We start from the raw sequence: 26,180 nt of genomic DNA, 5'->3' as shown, positions 1-26,180 counted from the left end.
AGTTTATAGACCTGGCGTGGCTCTGTAGCAGAATACCTGACTGCCACGCAGAATGCCTGGGTGCGATTCCTGCTGGGATCCCCATTTTTGTTCTTTCCATTCGGTCGGGTCAACGCTGCCGATGTCGGTTTCTCTTAACACTCTCGCATTTAAATTACCAATGTCTGTTTTCGCCGTTCCTGGGTAGATGTAAACTGTCATCCCCTGTGGCGCATACCCGTACACCGCGGCCCGTGGTAAACGAGTATGTGCCACACGTGTCTGGAGGAAAGGGTTTGACGACGTACGCGACAGAATTTTCACGTTATTCATGTCGTGACACGACGGTCATATTCGTCAAATCCTCTTACTACCCTCCCATGCAAACTTTGGTCTATAGCAAGTTAAGAAGGCGATGACGAGAGCACCCAGACGTAGGCGACTAGACAGACAGACAGACAGACAGACAGACAGACAGACAGACAGACAGACAGACAGACAGACAGACAGACAGACAGACAGACAGACAGACAGACAGACAGACAGACAGACAGACAGACAGACAGACAGACAGACAGACAGACAGACAGACAGACAGACAGACAGACAGACAGACAGACAGACAGACAGACAGACAGACAGACAGACAGACAGACAGACAGACAGACAGACAGACAGACAGACAGACAGACAGACAGACAGACAGACAGAAGACAGACAGACAGACAGACAGACAGACAGACAGACAGACAGACAGACAGACAGACAGACAGACAGACAGACAGACAGACAGACAGAACAGACTAAGACTAGATAGATAGATAGATAGATAGATAGATAGATAGATAGATAGATAGATAGATAGATAGATAGATAGATAGATAGATAGATAGAAGATAGATAGATAGATAGATAGATAGATAGATAGATAGATAGATAGATAGATAGATAGACAGACAGACAGACAGACAGACAGACAGACAGACAGACAGACAGACAGATAGATAGATAGATAGATAGATAGATAGATAGATAGATAGATAGATAGATAGATAGATAGATAGATAGATAGATAGATAGATAGATAGATAGATAGATAGATAGATAGATAGATAGATAGATAGATAGATAGATAGATAGATAGATAGATAGATAGATAGATAGATAGATAGATAGATAGATAGATAGATAGATAGATACGCTCAAAGTGCCAAAGGTTCGCTAAGAAATACTTCGCATTTAAAACGCACACACACTCAAGCACGGGAGTGACATAGTAGTTTAGCGAGGTTGGTTGAGCGCAGAGCCGACATGAGGATTTCACACAACAGGAATATTCGGACTTAGCGAAAATTTGATGCCAAAGTCGCGGCGATCGCGTGGTGCGCCTTCTGTGGGGCCGTTACAGAGAGGTGGAAGACCCCGTGCCGATGTCGCCCCCCCCCCTCAAAAAAAAAAAAAAACGTTCCGGGGAAAGCCGCAACCTGCAACAAAAAAAAAAGCTCTAGCTTACGCATTACTTAGACAACTTCAAGGAGGTGAAATAAACCTCCTTGGACAACTCTCAAAGGAGATCCTGCGTGGCTTTTTCATTCATTCATTCATTCATTCATTCATTCATTCATTCATTCATTCATTCATTCATTCATTCATTCGTTCAATCAATCAATGCTATGGCTATCAGTGCTTCTTTAGGTAAATCCTGCCTCTTTTGGGGGGTACGAATTCGTAGCAGACATTTAAACGGCACCATTCAAAGCATTTTTTTTTAAATCTTATAAATGCTTGCCTAAAAGGTAAAATGAAAACTTAATTTAATTTTTGCATTATATTTATTGTGCAGGTTACAAGCAAATATATTTTGGATAAGCAGCCGAACTCTGAAATGTAACCAGATCTAGCACGGAGGCTTTTCAGGATGACTTAAGCTAGATGTGTCCTTTCATATTTGGCTCCATTGGCAATGTGTTGAAGTAATTGCATAGGGGAAGAATCGCCCGCGCGTACTCTTGCGTATTACTTTCTGGGCACTCACCTCCGGCATTTGATGCCTGATATGCATCTTAACAGGGGCCCTCAGTCAATAACACTCCCTGCATTTTATGCAACAGCTGTTGCATTTCTTCGCCATGTCCAGTTGACCTGTCCTGGAGTAGATGTGCAGAACAATCCTATTGTTAACACAACAGCTGCTTTGTTGTTCCCATTAGTTCCTCCGGCTCGCCGTGCTCGCTCTAGTCGTGTGTCTTGGAGCGCGCTAACGGCATCTTTTTAGGGGCGAAGCTCCTTAAGGCGGCACCCGTTCGTCCCTCGTAGTCGTCGTAGTAGTCGTAGTGCGTAACCAGTCTTACGGTTTGACCTCCAAGGTGGTGCCGGTGGGAGATTTTTCCTGTGCGTTGTTGAACAATAAAAAATTCGCAACGTGCGCGTTAACTAAAAGCCGAATTCTTCTGTCTCTCATTCCCCATTAGCAGCCATTGGCATGTTCCAGTAGGAAACGTTAGTAGAAGTAGAAGTGTAAATGTTAGCTAAAAGCCGACTTCTTCTGTCTCTCATTCCCATTAGCAGCCATTGTTTACCTCCAACGTAGTGCCTGGTGAGATTTCTCCTGTGCGTGATCAAACAATAAAAATTTTGTTCAAAACGCCGTTGATTGATGAAATAAACCAACGAAAGACGCCAGATGTTTTATAAAAGCAAAACGAAAGAACGCCAGATGTTTCTAAAGCAAAACGAAAAGACGCCAGCTGCTTAACGAAAGACGCCAGATGTTTTCTAAAGCAATGATTTTCTAAACAATGAAAATTCACAGCGTACATGTAAAATTAAAGTGAGCTGCAAGTCGTCATAACTCATCGAACCTTCAGTATAAACGCACCCGATCTCACGTCGGTGATGATGTACTGGGCAGAATTCACGGAAGATTCACGGTTTACCGATGAACCTCCGCAGCTTCGCCCACTCATCATCATTCACTCCGTGGATATGCTGTGATTTTTTCTGCCTGGCCACCTCCGGGACTTCGTGTGGCGCTGTGATGAGTGAAGTGCGCGTTTCGAAAAGGGCGCGAGAGTGACCAAAGCCGTCGGCGCAAGAAAAGAAAAGACGACGGCTGAATGTGCGTACGCGAGTTCTCGGGGCGGCAAATGAAAGAAGATGTGCGAACAGGGCGCGTGAAGTTACGCAAGACGAATTTGTCCAATGCGGATCTTCCACGCGAGTCAGAAGAAGAGAGCCACGGGTGCAAACAGAAGAGCGAGCAGACGGGGCTGAGACGTGGCGAAGAGAAGAACGTGACCAGGGCGCGGGAGTGGCGGCCAGCAGGTTCCTGCGTCGAGGCCGCTGCGGGCTCCCACCTGGACACAGACCCAAGGTTCTTCCATCGTCTGGCGTTGGCCAGGCCTCTTCTCAACGTCTGGCGTTGGCCAGGCACGCCTACGTCTCCTGCTCCCTCTCCAAGCGTCGGTGGACGAACGCCGAAAGGTCGCTGACCGCGATTCGCCCGACGCCACTGTCCCTCCGAGCGACGCCTTCATCCAAGCCGAGCCTGCGTCCCGCACCTTCCAGCATCGCCGCCTGCACTACCGCGTCTCTTCTGTGGGGCTACGTGTACGGAACGGTGAACGGTCTTTTCCTTCTGAACTTACATCTATGCATTGTTACTGTTTATTAAGCGGCCCATTGTCCTGTTAACCTTTTCGATCTCTTTCATGTTTTGTTCCATTTTCTATCAATTTCTCTCTTTTTCCGTTTGTTTAAATATACTGAGTGTTGTTCTTTTCTTTGGGCGCAAATGGTCTCGTGTCTCCTTCCCTCGATGACGGTTGTGTCATCCAGGTTTGCTTATACGAACCTACGCGAGAGCTAGTTAATTTAACAGCCTCGTGACAGGCGCCTAGGGTGGGGTGTGCTTCCCACTCTCGACCGCCTCGAGCGGTGGAGAATGGTCCAGTCCGCAACATACACGAAGTGGTCCCTGCAGGAAACAAATCAGCATGTTCTGAAGCAATGTGTTATTGCTCGTATTTTCTGGAGGGCCGTGCATGCTGGATTTCGCGGGCTCGGAGTAAATCGCTTCGTTTCTTCTGGGCGTTGTTCTCGAGGCCGCTTCGCCTGCCTTCTCGTTGTTGCCGGTGCTTTCTGTCTTTGGCGCAACCGCTGCGAGGCGGTTGCAGCCGGCCGTCGCCGTCGCGCTCTCTTCCCGATCCTAGAGCGACTGTACTCGGAGCTTCTGTCTGTTCTGTCGGAGGAGCTCTTCTTTCTCGGTGAGGAGGAATTCCTCCGGCAGTGGTCTTGCCCTTTTGTGTTGGTCTGTGACAGACGCGTGAAGCTTGTCTTTCGGCCTCCCTGGTTCTGGTAAGCTGATGTCTCGTTTGGTGCCGGTCGAAATAAAATGTAAATACGCAAAATGTACGTATTCACGTTTTATTTGTGCTTTTTGTTTGCCATGTAATGTACATATGTATACCCATCTTTTTGTGACAAATTTGTGTGTGTGTGTATATATACGTTTGTGAAACATCGATTGTACGTGTTGGCTCCGTCATTTCGTGTTTTGTTTCCATGTAACTGAAGTTTGTTTTGTCATTCTCGTAAACGTATGTCTAGCAAGCAAATGTTAAGTTGAATTGTTATTGATGTTAACCGTCTGTGATAATAAATTTTTCTAAACACAGAGACGCTGCACCCGAGTGTTCGTAGCGTCCTACGATAAAATAGAATTTTTATAAACACAAGTTACGCTGCGTTTTTAAAGGCACCCTTTGCTAGTCCGTATAAGGAAAAAACATGGATGATCCCTCTGTCATAGGAATCGGTATAACACGAAAGTGAAACGTGTCTTCACAGACGTAGTTGAGCGTTTGTTGCGCATTCTTTCGCCCCAAGGTTGATGGAATGAATGCTACAGCAACAAATTGTAATGTCACGCGAAGAACGGCAAGCAGCTCGCAACTTGCAACGCGCTGCTCAAGCAGAAAGGACGCACGGAACGAACATACACAGGATGAGAGCGAACTAACTGTCACATTTGTAACTTACTTCTGCGTGAGCACCGCGCTCCTTTCGCAAAAGCAGCCGCTGCAGTGGGCCAAGTGACCTTCGTGCTCTCAACGCGAGACAAACAAACCACCGCGCTCACGAGATAAGCGCCCGCACAAGCGACCACGCCCTGTAGACGCGGTCGCTCGTCGCAGCGGCGACGACCTTTCGAGAGCGCGCTTCTACGCTCTTCGAGCCCGTCGCGCCATCTCGCTAGTGATAACGAAGACACACTAACACAAATCTCTGAGTACAGCCACCCGCAAATGGTGTATATAAATAGCTCGCCGTTAGCATAGCGAAGAACGTGCCGTCCGTGGCCGAATCGTTTCGCGCTGCGCGCTTCGGAACGAGCGGTCGTGAGTTCGATTCCCGGTGACAAAACTCTTTCTTCTTGGTTTTTTTTTCCTTTGCCCACTGTTAGTCTTTATATTTTACAACGTCATATCCGTGACGGAAATACGTAAGCGGAGCCGTGGTGGACCCCGGCATAAAACACTTTCGTGTTAAAAAGCGTGAGTTAACTTGAAGCCTGAATGTGCGAACTAAAGGCAGTTGCCAACTGATCTAAGTGTGTGTGTGTGTGTGTGTGTGTGTGTGTGTGTGTGTGTGTGTGTGTGTGTGTGTGTGTGTGTGTGTGTGTGTGTGTGTGTGTGTGTGTGTGTGTGTGTGTGTGTGTGTGTGTGTGTGTGTGTAACGGCGCTTTAAGTGGAATGCACTTATAGACCGAATGCGAACGGCGGCATGGTCACGCAGTTCCAGTCGAAACAGCCCCCGAGCTTTGCCGCTAGGCCGAGAGAGGGCGCCATCATCGGAACGCTTCTGAGGGCTTCACCGCTAGGGGCGCTTCCGCGCAGCAGCCAATAGGAAGGCGCCGGCTGGCGGGTGGTCTTTCCCGCCATGTAAGCCACTGAGGAGGCTCGCCGAGAACGGCAGTACCGACGAAGAGTGGATCCCGCCGTCAGGGCTAAGCGAGCAGAGGAAGAACGACTACGTCGATTGCTCAACTCTACTTTAGGAGAACAGGACACAGCAGCCAAATGGCAACAACGTAAAGAAACTCCCAAGGTGACAACCAGAGAAACACAAGCGAAGCGCCGGTATCGAGCCAATCCCGAGGTGCGGGCGAGAAAAAAAATGCTTCGAAAAGAGAAACACAGGGACAGGGCGTCCATTGCACTTCGACAGCATTCACTTAGAGTGGAGCTGCCCACAATTTTTCACTTGGAGTTCCAGAGCAGCCGCCAAAACCCTAGAGCGACGACTCGGATTGCAGCGAATCGAATCTGCCAATGAAACACGGGAACGCTGCGCGTGAGATCACGCCGAAAGATCTTTATGCACATGTTACGTAAACTGGTTCCGGAAACCATTCGTGCTTCCGTTCTGTACATATTCATGGCAACCTTGGTCGCGCTGCAGAGCGCGACTGCCGTTGTTCGCAAACTGACGGAAATGACCTATGCCGCTCGTTATACTTCCGACCAAATCCGGGACATGGCGACGGAGCTAATGAGAGCAATCTGGCGCGGAGTGAGTTGCTCAGAAACGACAAGTCGAACGCGGGAACCCGCTTCGGATCGCCCAATTAAAAGCGCCATAAGTTTCGCCCGTTTGTTTTTTCTACGGCTAACCACAGACTAACGGTCGCTTCATTAGAATCCCCAGCCCTTTCTGGCACTGGAACTCTTGTTTGACTCACCTGCACTATTTGAAGCAGTGATCCCGCCCAAGGATTTGGATCGCCAATACATCATACCATCAGAATTACGGCGAAGTGGCCGTTGAAGAGTGAAGTGCACAAATGAAGAAAATGAAGTGCCGGCCAAGCACACGCTTCCGCTCAGCAGACAAGTTAAGGCATCACAGCCTCACAAGTGTACATCGGTGAAAAACTACCCAAAATATTTTTAGAGCGCAGCTCTTCGGCGCCCGTTGCTGCGTTAAGCGGCGTCGGCGTCATCGTAACCGGCAGAGCGAACGAGGATGAAAGACGGCGATAGCGAGGAGGGCGCGAGGAGGAGGGAACGACAGTGGCGAGACGACATGTTCCGCGGCGTCACAGTAGTGCGCGCCGTCGTGCGGTCGCCGATGACGTCAACACTAAGGTATGCGGCTAGGGCGTCCACCGATACCCTATATGGAAATAAAGCGCTGCACGAACGGCGGCCTGTCTGCGGCGGCTGTTGTGGAACGCGCCCACGCGCTGCCTTCCGTGGTATCCCAGTTATCGAGGCAGTCGCGTTACGCTCCGTCGGCGGCGGTTTATGTGAAATGGACTGCACGAAATTGTCCGCGCCAGCAACGCTAATCACGGCGTTCTCTTCATAATGTAATTTGTGTACCTATATACAAAATAGTATCAGTGAGTTCTTTCTGAACACCGATGTTAGTTGTGGGTGACTTTAATATAGGCATAAAAACAAACAAGAGCTTCCTACCACTTATGTACGAGAACATCCCGTTCTTCTCTATCGTAACTCCTCCCACTGCTGTGACGACCTCGCGAAACACTTGCATAAACCACGTCTTTCAGAACCAGTCATTAGTGCAGCAAGTCGAACATATCTCCATTCACTTCTCCAATCACAAAGCTTCCTTCATTACAATAAAAGACTGGCAGAGGAGTGTTTCTTAAAGAAAAGAGTTGTGAAAATAAAGAGTGGTATGCAAATGTACATGCATACATGCCTCTCTAAAATTGTTTGCTTCAACTTATCGCAAAATCTAAACACCTAAACAGCTGCGCTCAGAATTCGCATTAGGCAGTACTGTAATCGTCGGTGATTTTTTTTAATATATAGTTTGGGCCCATACAGCGAGGAAACATACGTAGGAAATCTTTTCATGGATAGTTAAGGTTGCGCGAAGTAATGCATGAACAGTGGAATGAAAGAGTTTAAGCGCTTGACTCTGACTGCTGCGCCAATACACCGGACTCGAGAAAGCACTCGACACCAGAGAGTCAACCCACCGCGCACTCGGCGAAGCATTACACTCGCCACTCTTGCTCAGCACTACAGTACGATGTCGGAATTGTCGCGTCACTTCTGTCGCTGCCTCTAAATCGATTAATCGAAAAGGTTCAATCGATTGAGTCGATTAAATAAAAGGCGGACATCGATGACGAATAATCGTTTTGCGGGACACTTTGCATCGATTAATCATTCATCGATATTACCATTCCTAGTGTAGGCTGCATACGGCGTTCCGGGGTCTACGCGTGAATGCAGTCAACGCACGCTATTCGCTTGCGCTGCTGTATTAACAATTTTTTTTTTAAGGGAGTGGGGGGTTGTGTTTAGAAGGGTCGCCATTTCGATGTATTATTACTGGCCTGCTTTCGTGTCTGAATCAAGCACACCACTTGCATACAATGATTTGAAAGTGCTTTTAAATTGGTTGTACCTAAATAATGAAAAAAATTGTGTTTGTAACTTAAATTCTGGTTGAGGCATGAAATAAGTCGAGGACACACCGCAGCTTCTGTTTCATGAAAGAAAACAAAAAACTTTCTTTGCCTTTCTAACTGCCTTTGCCCGGCTATCCTTGTATGGTTGCTTAGCCTTTTTTTTTTCTTTGCGTGGTAGAACCAGGGGAACGGGGGCGACTAGCATGTGTTGGTGTGTCATTAGGGTCCTTCAGCAGTGCCGGTTTACGTTTACAGTACGATAAGTACGGGAATACCGTACCATCCTAGTCGGAACGTCGTTTTAATCTGCAAGACATGTATTGGCCACCATAATCATCTAATAACGTTACCGTACGCATCGAGAAACTCGCGCAGCTAACACGTATTCAGGTCGTGCTACACGATAGTACTGTAGCGCAAACGGTGCGGTATTATCGATACTGAGACGGCTTGCCGTTCCCATTGAAACACGTACGCGGCCAATGGGCAGGGAAATCATACGGAATTAATAAAGGAACCGGCACTGAGTGAAAGACGAAGAAAGATACTTGAAGGAACGGGAGGATGATGCGCAGGGCTGTACAGGGGAGGCGGGTGGAGGGAGAGGTGTTACAGAAGGGAAGGCTTGAGGAAACGAAGGAGAGAGGTGTAATATTAGAGAAGTCAGAGTGTATGAAAGATTTTGGCAACTTATGGCCCCTGTGAAGGCGTGTGTTCTGGTATTACCCAAAAAATAAAACACGAGAACCCTTCGCAAGAACTTAGAACCCCTTAGGACTCCCCCCCCCCCCCTTCACGGCCCTTCAGGGTTGATATCATCAATCTTTGTGTTTCGAGGTAGGCTGATGACAAGCTGTTGTTGGAAAATTCCCGAAATATGTACATCCACGTGTTCACCCTATATGTGTGTGTGTGTGTGTGTGTGTGTGTGTGTGTGTGTGTGTGTGTGTGTGTGTGTGTGTGTGTGTGTGTGTGTGTGTGTGTGTGTGTGTGTGTGTGTGTGGTGTGTGTGTGTGTGTGTGTGTGTGTGTGTGTGGTGTGTGTGTGTGTGTGTGTGTGTGTGTGTGTGTGTGTGTGTGTGTGTGTGTGTGTGTGTGTGTGTGTGTGTGTGTGTGTGTGTGTGTGTGTGTGTGTGTGGTGTGTGTGTGTGTGTGTGTGTGTGTGTGTGTGTGTGTGTGTGTGTGTGTGTGTGTGTGTGTGTGTGTGTGTGTGTGTGTGTGTGTGTGTGTGTGTGTGTGTGTGTGTGTGTGTGTGTGTGTGTGTGTGTGTGTGTGTGTGTGTGTGTGTGTGTGTGTGTGTGTGTGTGTGTGTGTGTGTGTGTGTGTGTGTGTGTGTGTGTGTGTGTGTGTGTGTGTGTGTGTGTGTGTTGTTTTATAGCTGCACACACATGGGAACTTATGCTACATTACAGCCGGCTATCCTAAAAGCAGCGTTAAACAGCTCCGGCTACTCATTTACCTGGACGTCGCATATGCGCATTTTACCAGCAAACAATACACAGAGCCTGCAAAATATATAAAGAGAAAAACACGCAAAATGAAGCAAGAACAGGTCAAACGATCAATATGCGCGTTCTTTATTGTTCATATGTGAAACGCACGAATGTCCTTTTCAAGTGCTCCTTTGGTCAAACACCCAGCACACACAGAGTTCACCAAAATTTACTCATCAAATCAATTCAGTCGTTGTCTATGAGAAAATCTTATAAGGCTACTAAGGCACCTTTTTGTTTAGTCGGACATGACCATGGTAGAAGTATTTTCCCAATAGAACACTTTTGTCCAAATCACGCCATTCATCTAGCTAAAGACTTTGACGACGCTTGAGCTTCGCCTTCAAGAGTAATAACAACAAGAACAACAACAACAATAATAATAATAACAATAATAATAATAATAATAATAATAATAATAATAATAATAATAATAATAATAATAATAATAATAATAATAATAATAATTATTATTATTATTATTATTATTATTATTATTATTATTTATTTATTTATTTATTTGAACATACTGCTAGCCTCACATTTGAGGCTGTTGCAGGAAAGGGGGTAAAATACATAATCAAAAGAAGCAATTTAGGGTAGGCGCATACATATTTTGAATTAAACTGGACAGTACATATGCTCTCCGCCTTAATTGCACAACGCTACAAAATGAGAACAATAATAAACGGAATGTTACAAGGTAATACACATATGCAAAACAACACCGTTCAAGTAGGGGCGCACATCAGTCGAATTGAACTGTCGGTACATACATTGCATTAATTTACAAATCTACAAGAATGAGTAAAACAGCGATGAACAGCGTGTTACAAGCTTAGCGCACGAAAGAAACATTAAAAAGAAACTATAGATAAATTAGACATTTTATTGCACTAGAGACAAGGCTCGGCAAATGCTGACGAAATCATGAACAGTATAAAATAATAATAATATCTGGGGCTTAACGTCCCAAAACACGATATGATTATGAGGGATGCCCTAGTGGAGGCTCCGAAAATTTCGACCGCCTGGGGTTCTATAACGTGCACCTAAATCTAAGTACACGGGCCTCAAACATTTTAGCCTCCATAGAAAATGCAGCCACCGCGGCCGGTATTCGATCCCACGACCGGCGGGTCAGCAGTCGATCGCAGTAAACACTAGACCACCACGGCGGGGCCGCCTTCAAGAGCAGAGCAGAACGCGATAGCGTAACTGGGACCCGTGCGCATAACCTTCTCAATTGCTAGCCTAGCTTCGGTTCTCAGTGGATGCCTCAACCGCGCCGCATGGAAACGAACGTCTGTGCGCGTAACGTTGGCCGTTTCAAACTATCCTAGAATGTTTACTGCAAGTACAGTTTCGATGTACCCACTAAGACATAATTCTTCCTCTTGCAAATCAACGAAGGGCCCACTATAGATATACGCGTCCGTAAGGCAACACGCGATCCTACGCAGCTGCTCACTTTGTAGATGCTTTTGCTGCTGCTGATAATTAAACTTGTGTGAGCACTTTGTAACGGGCGGGCCTTTAAAACACCCACTTGTCGTGCACTTCGCATGTTTTGGCGCCTGGCGCGGCTCTACGCTGCTCAGTAAAGTAAAAAGTTGGGCGAGTTGGTGTTGGTTCATGATAAACGTTCGTGGTAACGTAGCGCATCATCCCGTGTCCATCTTTTTCTTTGTGCGCCGTATTATCGCGCCCCTCTGTTTATCTACGCTTCTGCCACGCAATATTCTATGCGGTAAGGAGACTGCTCCCACAACATGACACTCACATAGCGTTTTTTTTTTTTTTTCGCAGCAGTTACAAGCAATGGCGTGGTTCCGTGGTAGAACACCTGCTTGCCACGCAGAAGGCCTGGGTTCCATTCTCACTCGTACTTAAGTTTATTATTATTTATTTTATTTCCAGCTTTCTCGATTTTGGGGTCACGGACAACGCTGATTTTCCGCTCACAACCAGGGGCGTAGCCAGAAATTTTTTTCGGGGGGGGGGGGGGGGCACCCCCTTGATCTGAAGTGGAGGTCGGGCAGGCAGATGTGATCGAGTGTCATTTTGAGCTCTGTATGCCATGGCAAAAAAAAAAAAAATCGGGGGGGGGGGGGGGGAGGGGGGCATAGCCCGGTGTGCCCCCCCTGGCTACGCCACTGCTCACAACCAACGACGCCGACACCCGAATTTCTGCGAAACGAGCTCTTTAACGCTATCGCGTTAGTATTTTCTCTGTTGGTCATATCGTTGACAGTCTATGAGCAAGTGCCCTACAGAAGCGTCAGTAGTGTCGCATTATGTGTCCGTGGATTGCAAAAAGCAGACGCAAACTTCCCTCGGGCTGTCTAAGCTATGTATACTGCGTTCAGCTTGTCTACTGCGCAAGACAGCCAACGCAGGCTTACTGTATGTAACTGGCGTGCCTGCTCCTGACAGGGCAGTCGAAGGCTGCTCAAAATACCAAGGGAGCAATGCCCAGCTTACGTTTTTCCACACGGCAAGACCGGCCACGCCGGTGACTCCGAGGATGTTGAACACAGCTGATCCAACAATGGTGCCCAGACCGATGTCGCCTTCCGTTATAAAAGAACCTGCGTGCGAGAAGAGGTGGATGATTTCTAAGAAAGGAAAAAAAAGATGTGAACTGAACTGCCATAGCAAAATCTTGTCCGGCCTGGAACAATGTTAAACAAGGAAGATAAAAGCATGAACACAAGGTTGTGACTTAAGCAACCTGCATTATTCAAACATGAGTGCAAATATACCCTTTTCAATACATAATCACGTTCCTACCTCGCTGTCTATTGCCGGACTGTCCAAATAACGCAAAGAAATTGCCATCCATATATTTTCTCTTGTTCTTTGCATTAGTAAAGACATAGCGTGAATCGCTTGTCATCTGGCTAGCCATTCGCTCTATTCAACGCAACAGCCGAGAACTGCCGTAAAGCACATACCAGCTTACCTATAATTGAGGAGAAGAGCTCCGGTGCCGAAGTACCGACGGCCATAAATGTTGCCCCAGCAACGTCGCTTGGAACGTTAAGAGCTGAAAAGAAAAAAAAAATGTCGTGGAAGTTCTGTAAGACCGTGGTTGTCGGGGTGCGAAAATTGGAGGACCCTAAGAGGAGGCTAAAAAAAATACTTGATTTGGGCTGTTCTGTATTTTACACTACTTAAAAAAAAGTGGGACAGAAAAGGCATACCAACGTGACCATTTTCGCGTCTATCATAAGGCATGATAAGGGTAACTGAATAAAATATTTTTAAACCAAGGAATAAATTGAAGTAAGCTGCCACCTAAGTTTTACGGCCTCGATACGTATGTACGAGGTGGAAAACTGTCTTTACCTGCACTATATTAAGTTGACATCGCGGCCTTAAAACAGCCCCTTATGAATGTAGGGAAAAGTAACAACGAACAGTCATCCATGTTTTTATTTAGTGAACGTCAATTTGACACGAAGATGATACGCGCAGTCATCGGAAATGACTATACACAGTGACGGCTCCTAGATTAAACTAGAACGAATGGGGATTCCGCATAAAGAAAATACTGCAGTTGATTGATTGATTGATTGATTGATTGATTGATTGATTGATTGATTGATTGATTGATTGATTGATTGATTGATTGATTGATTGATTGATTGATTGATTGATTGATTGATTGATTGATTGATTGATTGATTGATTGGTTGATTGATTGATTGATCACTGTTACCGCGAACAAATTCGGTACCACAGTCTCTTTAGGACCGCCACTATGCCTCGAGCTTATCAAAGCTGCTCGTACAAGATCAGGCGAATTAACCAATTGGAATGACGGACATTTATCAAGCAATTCACGTTTGCAGAAAGCCCGCAGGATTGGAAAGACACAACGGAAGCTTTGTACCTATGTGCCACTGCCTAGGTGATGACAGCCTTCCGTTCACTTAACATATGTTACGCGTATCTATAGTTTACGCAACGTTTCTCTTTTGTATCCACCAACAGTATACAATGCGAGCGAAAACGTGAACGCAGACATAAAGAGAGGATCGCCTCACATTCAGCGATGATCTCCAGGGAAGGAACGAAGTAGTCGTCGCAGATGTATCCCAGGACACCGCAGAGGTAGATGACGATTATGAAGTGGATGACCACGCCACCTTGTTGCCGCTCCTCCTGGGTGAAGAAGTCGCCGGGAAAGTCCTCGATCGAAGGCCGCACGCAATCCGGTCGACCGTCACTGTCTTGCAGTAGGCGTCGGCCTGCATCGCGCGACGACGGTGGAAAACACTTAGCGAACCACTACGAAGCCAGTCGATACTCGCCACTTCACCACGTGCAATCTAACGTAAGTAGACAATGGGTGGTCAGTTAATTCCGCAACGACTCTTACAAAAGCCATACAAGGTTCGCGTCAAGTCACATCGCACCCGTAAGCACTATACGAAGAAATCAGCGCCCAAGCACTCCGTACAGATGGTTAATCCATAAAGCGGAAACGTGCGGCCCCGGTGTTTATCACTGAGTTAACCCCATTGGTTCGTTAAATTCTATCTAAATTATTGGTTACTTCTGTCCAGAAATCTAAGTTGGTGTTCGTGCCCCTGTGTTTTCCTTATTCATTTTTAGTGGACTAGTGGTGAGTAGTGGGATTTGCCCAATTTCTGCAACCACATACTTATTCAACGGCGGACGACTTCTTCATTTTTAGTAATGCAGTGGTGAGTATACAGTAGAGCTTGCTCAATTTCTACGACCACATACGTGCTGCGAGTTATTTTCGCACTCGCCCCGCATTCGCAACTGCTCTTCTTCGTTTTTAGTGAACCACTGACGAGTAGTGGGCCTTGTCCAATTTCTGTAACACACGCGCGCTATACGCGCTTTTGAGCACATCAGACTGACGAATTTTAGTTTCGCCTGGCCAATATAGTTTCGCTGTAAAACAAAAGAGCTTACGGGGACACGTAGGGAATACCTTCGAAAGAGACAGTATTATTTACTTGATATTTCTTTGTTTATCCACAAATATGGTGAATTTAGGTCAGGTACTAAACGGGTAGGTTAAAAATAACATACTTCTAATTATTCCATTTAACCTTTCATAAAAGTAAACTACTCTTTCAACGTTTTCATGTTGTTTACGAAAAGCATGATTTGTTTCTTCGTATAAATCCGTGTTAGAAAACGCAGGTTTGCAAATAAACGCAACACTTTTTTTTTGCCCTGTAATAAACAACCCACTTGACAAAACCACGGCTTCAGCTTAACTGACGTTATGAGATAGATTCTACAGCAGCGCGTTTTCTATTTCACAACTTGAAAGGAGAGTCCTTTGTTCGCTCACTGTTTACCTAAGTTTAGATGATCACGTTATCGCGCACATATCCTGCGACAGAGACAATGCTTCCTGTTTTTTTATCACGAATCGGCTATTTTAAACGGCATCCGTGCGTCACAAGTTTCAAGAAGCAATGCAAAGAAAATGCGTTACAAGCGAAATCCACAACGGCACAGAATCCGATAAGCAAGCAGAACCTGATATCCGAAGCCCAAAAGCTAACTCCTTCACTTCTGCGAGCGTCACTGGCCACAGCCTCCAGTAAACATCCCACGATAAAAGGCCGGTTCCAGCTGACCCGTCTCTACGTCATTCATACTGTAGTAAGCGGCGGTCCTGGGTTCGGTGGCGTGCAGCCATCACGACTGCTAAGTTCTAAGGCTTTGTCAAACTGCATTCTGTATAGAGAACTCATTAACTTTCACCATGTTAGATATCAGCGAAGAAAGCAGGGGAGGCAAAAGAGAGATTAGCCACCTCTACGGTCGCTATTTGCTTACGTGCGCAATCGGTGTGTACCGAAGATAACGTCCCGGTGCCGTCAATGGAACAACGCAAACTCGGGTCCTGAAATCGCGCCGCTTCGTGCTGCCCCCATGCTGCGCACGTGGGTCCAGTTATCCTATGCGCGCTGGGCCACATGACAGTGTAAGGTGGAGAATGCCGCAGGTGACAAAAATGAAGTTTGCTGGTTGCTTGTTGTAACGTTGTATCTCTCACTTTATTTTTAACATTGTACGTGTAAGCGTCATTATTCGTTGCTGCTCGATACTCTACAATAGTGTACGAAGCACGCACCACCGTCACTTCAACGTGTCTGGGGCTGGCTTGGTTACAGAAGAAGCTGGTTGAACGCAGTAACTGACTTAGTAGATGTTTCCAAACCTCACAAACATTACTTCAAGAGTCTGAAGAATGCAGAGAGAAAGGAAACCCTGCGCTGGCTGCGAGGAGTAAGGACGAATGTTTCGTACAGCACCGACGCACGCAATTTTGTTTCACATTTGAAGGATCTCTCCTGCTTTCTCTTCACTCACTTCTGTTATCATACATACATGGAAAACCGTGGCTCTATTGCATATAGCATTAACCTTGCTTTGGCTGTAATTCATGCCAAATATCGGTCAAATTGTCTTATTTTCCTAAATGTCTGACATGTCGCACCGTTCGTCCTCTCCAATTGACCACCGACACCAACTGCATGCGCAATATCCGATCGATCTTTTTCTTCTTGCTCTTTCACTGCCACATTTCAGAATTCGAAATATCAGAATTTCGAAAATCAATGCGTTCTTACGAATGGTTTCCTACAAGGATATGTAGAAATTCCGGCAGTCTCATCTTCTTGGAGACTTGAAAGAGTTGTCGCGCACTGTCTGAATGAACGAAAAGGCTACATTCTAAATTTTGAGACTCCCGGACAAATAAGTACGCTGTAGGTGGTACTTTAGACTGTAGCATAAGGACAACAATAAGGGATCATGCATTTAACGAGTTCTTCAAATAATCGCACTTCAAGATGTCTCAGTGCAATTGATATTGAAATTACTGGAATCTCTTGTTGCATTCGTTGTCTTTGTCAAATTTCACACATATATATATATATCTCCCACCAAGCTTCAGATATACGAGTATTTGAGTCCCTGACCTTACGTACACGTACCTCATGTTATTCAGCGTCTCACGCAGATTACCTGGTGCCGTTGCAGCGTCTCTGCCGTTTTTTCTACATTGTAGTTACAGATCGCTGTAGATTTTCTATTGCTCGTAGTGAAGACTGACGGACGCTAAAAAAAAAAAAAAGATGTTCCTGTGAAAGCGAGCTTTCTTCGTTTCGCCGCACATCGGATGCTGCGAAAGTAAGCGGCGAGAGTTTTCAAAGCCTCCGACAAAGCGGGAGAGTTGAGGTGTGGTAATTTACTTCCCGTTCCTTCAGAACATGTGCGAACAAGACATTTGACGGCGGTGCCGCGCAGGGGACTAGCCAGAAACCTTTAGGGGGCGGCAGGGGGGGGGGGGGGGATCAAGTACATTTTGTGTATGCTCTTGCGTGCGTTTGTATGTGCGTGTTCATGTGGGGAAACAGTTGACTGTCTGCTGCCAAGTTCTGTAGGGGCAGGGGCCTTTGTCAAGCCGCTTCTTGCTCCTGTACTAGCATTTGTTTTGACGATGAATGCCGAAATAAAGGAATCTTGAATTGATATACACTTGAAAACCCCCAAGCCTCCCCCGTGACTACGCCAATGGTTCCGTGTTACAGATTACTTCCTTATAGGTAACAGGTCAGAACATTGATTCAGACCTACCTCTCAGCTTTTCTACCATATATATATATATATATATATATATATATTGCCACCTGTAGTAGTGGGTTATACGCAAAGGCAGAGGCACAGGCCACGAAAGGAAGAAGTGCGCGCGCTGTCCCTTTTGGCGAACAAGCTCAACCGACGCGTCTGGCAAGAGCCCTGTTACTCTACGTTAAATAAACCCTGCCTGGACCTCTGAAGCGACGTGACAAGTGGTGGAGGTGCGGGGTAGCCCTCACGAATGTTGCAGACCCCTCCTGGAAGTCGCACCACAAGCCCAGTGCCAGTCAACACTCCCGTGCATCGGGCCAGCCGCAGGATCAGGGGATTGCCTCCCGAAGCCGAAGCGGACGTTACGGTGCGTACCACTTCGAGCGGTATGACCAGCACTTCCGTTCAAACCACCCCAAGCGCTACGGAAAGCACGATGGTGAATCGCTACACACTTGAGAGCCCACAAGTTCCGACGCCATTCCATGGCACCGTGCTCGAAGACGTCGAAGACTGGTTGGTCGACTTCGAGCGCGTGGCTGCCTTGAACGAATGGGACGACGCAGCGAAACTACGACGTGTGTACTTCTACTTGGAGGACGGAGCACGTACGTGGTACCAGAACCGCGAGGAACAGCTGACGTCGTGGCGCGAATTCTGCCGTCGGCTGCTAGACACTTACACCAGTGCTGATCGCCACGAGCGAGCGGAACGAGCGATACAGGCCCGCATCCAGATGCCCAACGAAACTGTGACGACCTATGTCGAAGATATGACGCGCCTGTTCAGACGAGCTGATCCAAGAATGGCGGAGGAGAAGAAGTTGCGGCATCTGATGCGAGGAGTCAAGGAGCAGCTTTTCGCTGGTCTTGTACGGAGCCCTCCGAAGACGGTCGCCGAGTTCTTATCCGAGGCCGTCACAATGGAAAAGATGCTTCAGCATCGGTCCACCCTGTACGAGCGGCAAGTCAACAGTACGTCCGATGCTCAGGTTTTCACGGCTATCGGGAGCAACACCGAGTATCTGCGAGAACTCATTCGCTCTGTAGTACGCGAGGAGCTGCAAAAGGCTGCCGCACCACCCCTACCTACGGTGAGCTCCATTGCAAGCATCATAAAGGACGAGTTACACCAGGCCCTCCGGGATCCTGTGACTCTCGATAACACCACGGCAGTGCCGACTGAATACCGCCGTGCGACCTACGCGGAAGCCTTGAAGCGCCCTGCTTCCTCTCCCCCGCTATTCGTACATGCACCTCCCACGGTTTCCCTCCAGTCGGCGCAGCAGCTACAGTACTGCGAAGATACACGTACATCGCCACCTTTCGTTTACGCCGGTCCTGTCGCACATCGTTCGGAACAACCAGTACATTACATCGACGATAGACGCCCGTCCCCTCGGAAATCCGATGTTTGGCGCACTCCAGATCACCGGCCTCTGTGCTTCCACTGCGGTGAAGCAGATCATTTGTACCGCCAGTGCCCATACCGGCGCCTCGGACTGCGGGGCTTTTCTGCATGTTCGCCGCCTCCCCGGTATGGCCAGCGACCCCGGGACATTGAGGACTACCTGGCTCAGCAGCGCGTGCCACCGCCTGCCGGGCGGCAGTCGCGCTCACCGTCGCCGAGGCGATTTTCATCTCCGCCTCAGCGATATGCTGGCGCTCGGTCCCCCAGTCCCCGCCGGGAAAACTAACTAAAGCGACCTTTGGAGGCGAGGTCGCTGGCAGTCGACGCGCTGAAGACCTCCGATCGACGCAAACAAGAAAGGGTGCAGATACGATTCAACGGGATGGCCGGCGTTCTCTCGATATACCGGTGCTGATTGACGGTTATGCGGTTAATGCTTTAGTGGATACCGGGGCTGACTATTCGATATTAAGCGGGAAAATGGCCACACTTTTGAAGAAGGTAATCACGCCCTGGCATGGCTCGCAGATCCGAACGGCTGGTGGCCACGTCGTCACTCCGCTGGGAACATGCACGAGTAGAGTTCGGATTTGCGGTTCTACCTTCGTAGCAAGTTGCCTTGTGCTACGTGAATGTTCCCGCGACGTCATTCTTGGTGTTGACTTCCTGCAGGAGTATGGGGCTGTTATTGATCTCCAAGAGTGTCGTATCACTTTCTCAGTCGACCGAGCAATCGACGGGCAGGACGATCAACGGCGTGCCGACGTTCTTCGCGTTTCTGCCGACAGTGTAACGCTCCCGCCACGAGCCAGTGTCATAGTCGACGTCACATGCTGTGGATTACGAAATGGTGAAGCGCTCGCAGAAAGTAACCTCGAACACCTGCTGATAAAAGGTGTTTGTGCGGCTCGGAGTATCATATGGCTTCGTAATGGCCGATCTCAACTGCTTGTTACGAATTTCAGTAACGAACATCGACACCTTTTGCGCGGCACTTCGTTAGCGTTTGCAGACGAAATAGCAAACGTTCGGAACTGCTTCACATCTGAGGCAGTCGAGCCCGCAGATACGTCACTGGCCAATATCGATATAAATTCTGACCTGTCGTCCGATAATCAGACAGCACTGCGGAGGCTCTTGCTTGAATTCCAGCCATGCTTCGCCAGTTCTTCTAAGGTGCGCCAGACTTCCATCACTCGGCACAGGATAATTACTTACGACGACGCACGCCCGATACACCAGCAACCTTACCGCGTGTCAACAAAAGAACGCGAAGCGATTCGAACGCAAGTCCGAGAAATGCTTGACGACGGCATCATCGAACCTTCCAACAGTGCGTGGTCATCTCCGGTCGTCCTAGTCAAAAAGAAAGACGGAACGCTACGTTTTTGCGTCGACTACCGGAAGTTGAACAACGTGACTAAAAAAGACGTGTACCCGCTGCCACGTATCGACGACTCATTAGATAGGCTACGCCGTGCCCAGTATTTTTCCTCCCTGGATTTAAAAAGCGGGTATTGGCAGATCGAGGTAGACGAGAGGGACCGCGAGAAAACGGCATTTGTGACCCCCGACGGCCTCTATGAATTTCGAGTACTACCTTTCGGTTTGTGTTCAGCACCGGCAACTTTCCAGCGAATGATGGACACTGTACTTTCTGGACTGAAGTGGCAGACTTGTCTCGTGTACCTCGATGATGTAGTCGTCTTTTCTGAAACGTTCGAGCAACATCTCCACCGCCTGCGTAGTGTCCTAGAGGCTATTCGATCGGCAGATCTCACACTCAAACCAGAAAAGTGTCACTTTGGTTATGAAGAGCTCAAGTTCCTCGGCCATGTAGTGAGCGCCAGAGGAGTCCGACCCGATCCTGACAAGCTTACCGCTGTAGCAACATTTCCGGCTCCTACCGACAAGAAGGCTGTCCGGCGCTTCCTGGGCTTGTGCGCCTATTATCGACGGTTTATTGAAGGCTTTTCCAAGATAGCGGAACCCTTGACTCGCCTTACAAGAGATGACACGCCATTTGTTTGGGATAACGAGCAACAGGCTGCTTTTGCCGAACTACGACAGTGCATGCAGTCAGCACCCGTTCTTGCACATTTTGACGATGATGCTGACACCGAGGTGCATACTGACGCCAGCAACATCGGCCTCGGCGCAGTGCTCGTCCAGCATCAACACGGAGAGGAGAGAGTAATAGCCTATGCCAGCCGCTCCCTGTCCCGTGCCGAGGCGAATTACTCGACCACAGAGAAAGAATGCCTCGCAGTCGTATGGGCGATCACCAAGTTTCGCCCTTACCTCTATGGTCGTCCATTCAAAGTGGTGACAGACCACCATGCCCTGTGCTGGTTGGCAAACATACGTGATCCCTCAGGACGACTGGCCCGGTGGAGCTTGCGCCTACAGGAATTTGATGTAACCATCGTCTATAAGTCTGGCCGTAAGCACGAAGACGCTGATACACTGTCGCGTGCACCCATTCATCTCGTCAACCAAGAAGCAGAGGACGATGACGGTTTCCTGGGCGCCCTTAGCTCATCGGACTTGAGCAGACGGCAGCGAGACGATGAAGAAATTCGACCGGTCATCGATTATTTAGAGGGTCGTAGCGCAGTTATACCACGCCATCTATCCCGCGTGTTGACATCATTCTGCCTCCGAGACAATGTCCTGTACAAGAAAAACACTCGTTCTACGAGCCGCGCTTACCTCCTCGTGGTTCCAAGGGACATGCGGGACGACGTCCTCTTCGCTTGTCATGACGAGCCCACATCTGGCCACCTAGGCTACTCACGAACCTTCGCTAGAGTAGGCGAGACTTACTATTGGCCCGGACTTTCGGCAAGCGTCAAGCAGTACGTCCAAGGCTGTCGTGAATGCCAGCGCCGGAAGACATCATCCCGTAAGCCGGCTGGACTACTTCAACCAATTGACCCTCCTCATAAGCCATTTGACCAAGTTGGTATGGACCTTCTCGGCCCTTTTCCTCTGTCTACCGACGGCAACAAATGGGTGATTGTCGCAACTGACTATCTGACACGGTATGCCGAGACGGAGGCGGTCCCACGAGCCACGGCTTCCGAGGTAGCACAGTTCTTCATGTGCCACGTCGTACTGCGTCACGGTGCTCCCTCTGCAGTCATAACCGATAGAGGCACAGCGTTCACTGCGCAGCTCATGGATGAAGTTTTTCGATTAAGCAACACTAAACATCGAAAGACGACTGCCTACCATCCGCAAAGCAACGGACTTACCGAGCGGTTAAATAAGACCGTCACAGACATGATCTCCATGTATATCGACGTCAAACACAAAACATGGGATCGGATTTTACCTTACGTGACGTTCGCTTATAACACCGCCGTGCAAGAGACAACGCGATTCACACCATTTCGCCTTCTCTACGGCCGCGAGGTTCAGACGATGTTGGACGCTATGCTTCCTTGTCAAGACGCTGATCAGTTAACAACTGACGCCGAAGAATTTGCAGAGCGTGCAGAGGAAGCTCGCCAGCTCGCGCGACTACACATCGGTCTGCAGCAACAGGCAGATGCACGACGCTACAACGTCCGCCACAGAGACGTATCCTACAGTCCAGGAGACAAAGTTTGGGTGTGGACCCTGTTCGTCGCCGTGGCCTCTCCGAAAAGTTGCTGAGCAGATACTTCGGTCCGTATAAGGTGTTACGCCGCGTGAGCGACGTAAACTACGAAGTGGTTCCGGACACTGCGTCGTCAACTGGAACACAACGAAGACAACCTGAGCTCCGACATAGTTCATGTCGTGCGCATGAAGCCTTATTTTGCGCGTTCATAATTTTCCTACCGTTCATTTTTTTTTGTTTCCTTTATTTGTGCCACTAGCATCGCCTCACCGTTCATTGACTGCGCGCGTAACATTTCACCATTGTCCATTCGCGTTGTGTAAGCTGCTTTGTTTTTTTTTTCTCTTACAACTACCTTGCAGCATCGAGCCGATGCTCTTTTTCGCGGAGGAGGGAATAATGCCACCTGTAGTAGTGGGTTATACGCAAAGGCAGAGGCACAGGCCACGAAAGGAAGAAGTGCGCGCGCTGTCCCTTTTGGCGAACAAGCTCAACCGACGCGTCTGGCAAGAGCCCTGTTACTCTACGTTAAATAAACCCTGCCTGGACCTCTGAAGCGACGTGACAATATATATATATATATATATATATATATATATATATATATATATATATATATATATATATTGGCACTTCTCAGCGGAGCTTTATAAAAGCCCCTCATGATTCGGAGTTTATTCATTCTTAATAACTGTACAACAGTTGACAACGGGCTAGTTCTTTTATTGAAATAAAAAATAATTGCCTAACGTTCATTTTGAAGCAACGCAAGGTGTGTGAACTGCGCGAATTGTACTTAGTTTCGTCTATTTCGTCCCGCTGGTACTTTCCGATAAATTTGGCTATAATCGTTGGAATATTCATTGCGTGTATAATCTGAAGTCTAATCTCTTCATACGGAATGATTCGCAACAGTACCGGACATCTGTACAGAGGAACGAGCAATGCACGAAGAGTACATCCGTGATACTCTTTCGCCGTCTGCATTTTGTCGCGTAATTTGTGTACAGTACATGCACATAAACTTGCACGTTGCCAAGCAAAGCGGCGTATTGCGTGCTAATATGAAAAGGCAAGGAACGTGTTCGCTGTTCGTTCTGGACTGCTGGACGGAACCATTGCGAAAATGATCTATAGACTGATAAGAACTAAGTAAGTTATCTTTTCGGCACACGTTCTCGTCGGGAAAGGTGACGCGCTGTGTGCCCTGTTTCACAACGGCCGCCCTCCATGGCAACCTGGAGAATTAATCGGCGACAGTCCGAAGGACGTTCCGATAGGCAAGATTGACACAGACAAAATGCGTCACATCGATTATGCGATATGTAAGTCGGAGTTGGGTCGTAAATTAACTTCGGTTCTCCGCATAACCTCATAAACTGAGCCTCGATCATTTGAAGTCAAGCGCTTGCCAGAGATCGAAGGCAAGTTGTGCAACTACACAGGCTCCCATGCCCACATTTATGAGAAGAGCGCACGCTATATGCTTCGTCCGTTAAAAAAAAACGAAATGTCATCGAAACTTTTTTTTTCAGTGGGAACGGTAGCTTCGCTATAGCGCGTGGTATGTTATTACAAGCGGCACGAAAATTCGGCGCTACTAGTGCTTGAATTGTGTGTCAGCTGTACTTAAAACACTGAGCATGCGCACCACGATCAACGCATTGAATACGCTCATCAATGCTCAGTGAAACATTTTCATACGGTTTTCGTCTATACCTTTCCTATACTGCGCTCGTCTGTTTTCACGTAAGCGCTCGCTCTTAGTGGCAGTCCAGTACGACACTGTAATGGTTTCATGAACGCTTGCAAACACTCGCAACATCAGTTTTTTTTAACCATTCAATTCTAGCGCCAGATAGCTACTTTCAGTTCAGATTTCCGCTGTTTTAAGTGAATACAACGTAAAAAAAAACTGAATTAAGGTCCGAATGACATGCACCTAAAGTCGATCGTTTCACGTTCAAATTATAATGTCAAAGCATTCTTTTTGTTTTTTTAACATGACCCAAATTCACGTTATCTGCACCTTGTGGTAGTGATAACGATGCCTTTGAATGTACACGTGAAGATTACTTCCATGCGTTTTAAATTAAAGGAAATTTAGACACTAACGTCCACAGAAAAAACATTCACGCGATCTATACCCTGCCGCTATTGTTTGAACCGCGGAATCGTAGTATCGGCAACATTTCTATGGTTGTTTGCTTCAGCTAAGATATACTTTCTACAACCGTTGCATCAAATCAAACTGCAGCATTCAGGTTATCTGCACAGCTGGAACAATGGTTGAGAAAAAACCAAAATCTTCCTTTAAATATCGAGCCTCAGTCCTGAAGCTTCAAATATCGAGCCTATGAGCTCAAATAATAATAAACCTTCCAACAAAATCTCCACTTACTGGCTCAAATTATGTCTTCAACGAGACCATGAAACGGTGCTTACATACTCTCTGTTCAGGAGATACGTATGTACGACTATTCACACTGCGCCATGTACTTAGATTTAGGCGCACGTTAAAGAACCCCAGTTGGTTGAAATTTGCGGAGCCCTCCCCTACGGCCTATCTCATAATCATACCGTGGTTTTGTTATTGTTATTATTGTTATTACTACTCACACTTCGCGGTCGAATATATGGGAAGTAAAATGTAGTGAGCATCCTTACTCGAAGCCAAAGTTTGTCCGTCTTCCGAGCGAGCCACATCGGATGAGGCCTGCTGTCGCTGGAAGAACGCAACCTGGACGATCACGAATACAGGCACAAGCCACAGGAGCCGACGACGTTTGCTGCTCAGTCGCGGCATCCCAACAGCCAGGCTCGAAGGCCGCGAGAAAGGGGACACCACCGCTCTTCGCGTCGCGACACTCATCGTGCCCGGCATGGTCAGTTCCAGGCCATACGCCGCTTCGGGGGTTTCCTCTTGCCCAGGTGACGGCGCGCTGAGCGGTGGTACTAGGCGTTACGGCAGGCGACTCGCGCAGCCTACGCGCCTACTCTACCTTTGGCAGTCGCAGGCAGCGCGTTTCAAACCGTACGCGCGGCTTCGCTCCACTCGCGTCCCTGATGCGATATGGCAACGGACACTAGTGCGTCATCAACTGGGCTGATACGCTACCCACTGGCCGTCCATCGCCTCGCACACCCACCAATGCTACATGCCCTCGCCTGCCCTACACCTTCTCGCACACTGCGCGGTGCAAATCGTCCAGCGGGGCTAAACACAAGGCCGCATTGTCCGCGAGCTCGCCTTTCTCCCGGCGTCGGGTCGTGGACTTTGTCGTAGATATCGCTCGGCTGCTGCCGTCATCGATTTCGATGGCCGTTTTCGCTTCTTTGTACCGCCTCCGAGTAGTAACACTTGTCCGGAGCCCGCGATGCTGTGCGTTGCTGATCAAATAGGGCACGCTAGTGCGTGGCTCTATTTTCGCGCAAATGCGCAGATGCAAACGTCATGTATACGTTTCGGCCCAGCCGTATACGCACCGGTCGGGGATGGACTACCGTACTTTTTACAGCGTACTGTGCCACTAGCTTGCTTTAGAAGCGCCAGCTATGGAACGCATGGACTTGTGGGTGCTTTTAGGTGCGTCGCTTGTGGCCTC

The 26,180-nt window shown here is 48.0% G+C and overlaps 1 protein-coding gene across 2 annotated transcripts in view; it reads right to left on the bottom strand.

Moving 5' to 3' along the window:
• LOC119387732 (sodium/potassium/calcium exchanger 3) overlaps positions 1 to 25,946 on the bottom strand; it is a 41,845-nt gene extending 15,899 nt beyond the window's left edge. The window contains exons 1-4 of one of the 2 annotated variants that reach the window (XM_049413625.1): positions 25,243 to 25,946; positions 13,976 to 14,179; positions 12,889 to 12,972; positions 12,408 to 12,514 (exon numbers count right to left, since the gene is read on the bottom strand). In XM_049413625.1, the coding sequence (XP_049269582.1) occupies positions 12,408 to 12,514; positions 12,889 to 12,972; positions 13,976 to 14,179; positions 25,243 to 25,459 (612 nt within the window). In that variant the 5' untranslated portion in view covers positions 25,460 to 25,946. The remainder of the gene's footprint in view (positions 1 to 12,407; positions 12,515 to 12,888; positions 12,973 to 13,975; positions 14,180 to 25,242) is intronic. The other variant, XM_037655214.2, reaches the window with a different exon arrangement.
• Positions 25,947 to 26,180: the final 234 nt, after the last annotated feature.

This window comes from Rhipicephalus sanguineus, chromosome 3, assembly GCF_013339695.2.
Source record: "Rhipicephalus sanguineus isolate Rsan-2018 chromosome 3, BIME_Rsan_1.4, whole genome shotgun sequence".
NCBI classification, from domain to species: Eukaryota; Metazoa; Arthropoda; class Arachnida; order Ixodida; family Ixodidae; genus Rhipicephalus; species Rhipicephalus sanguineus.
This window is presented reverse-complemented; position numbering and strand designations above follow the sequence as displayed.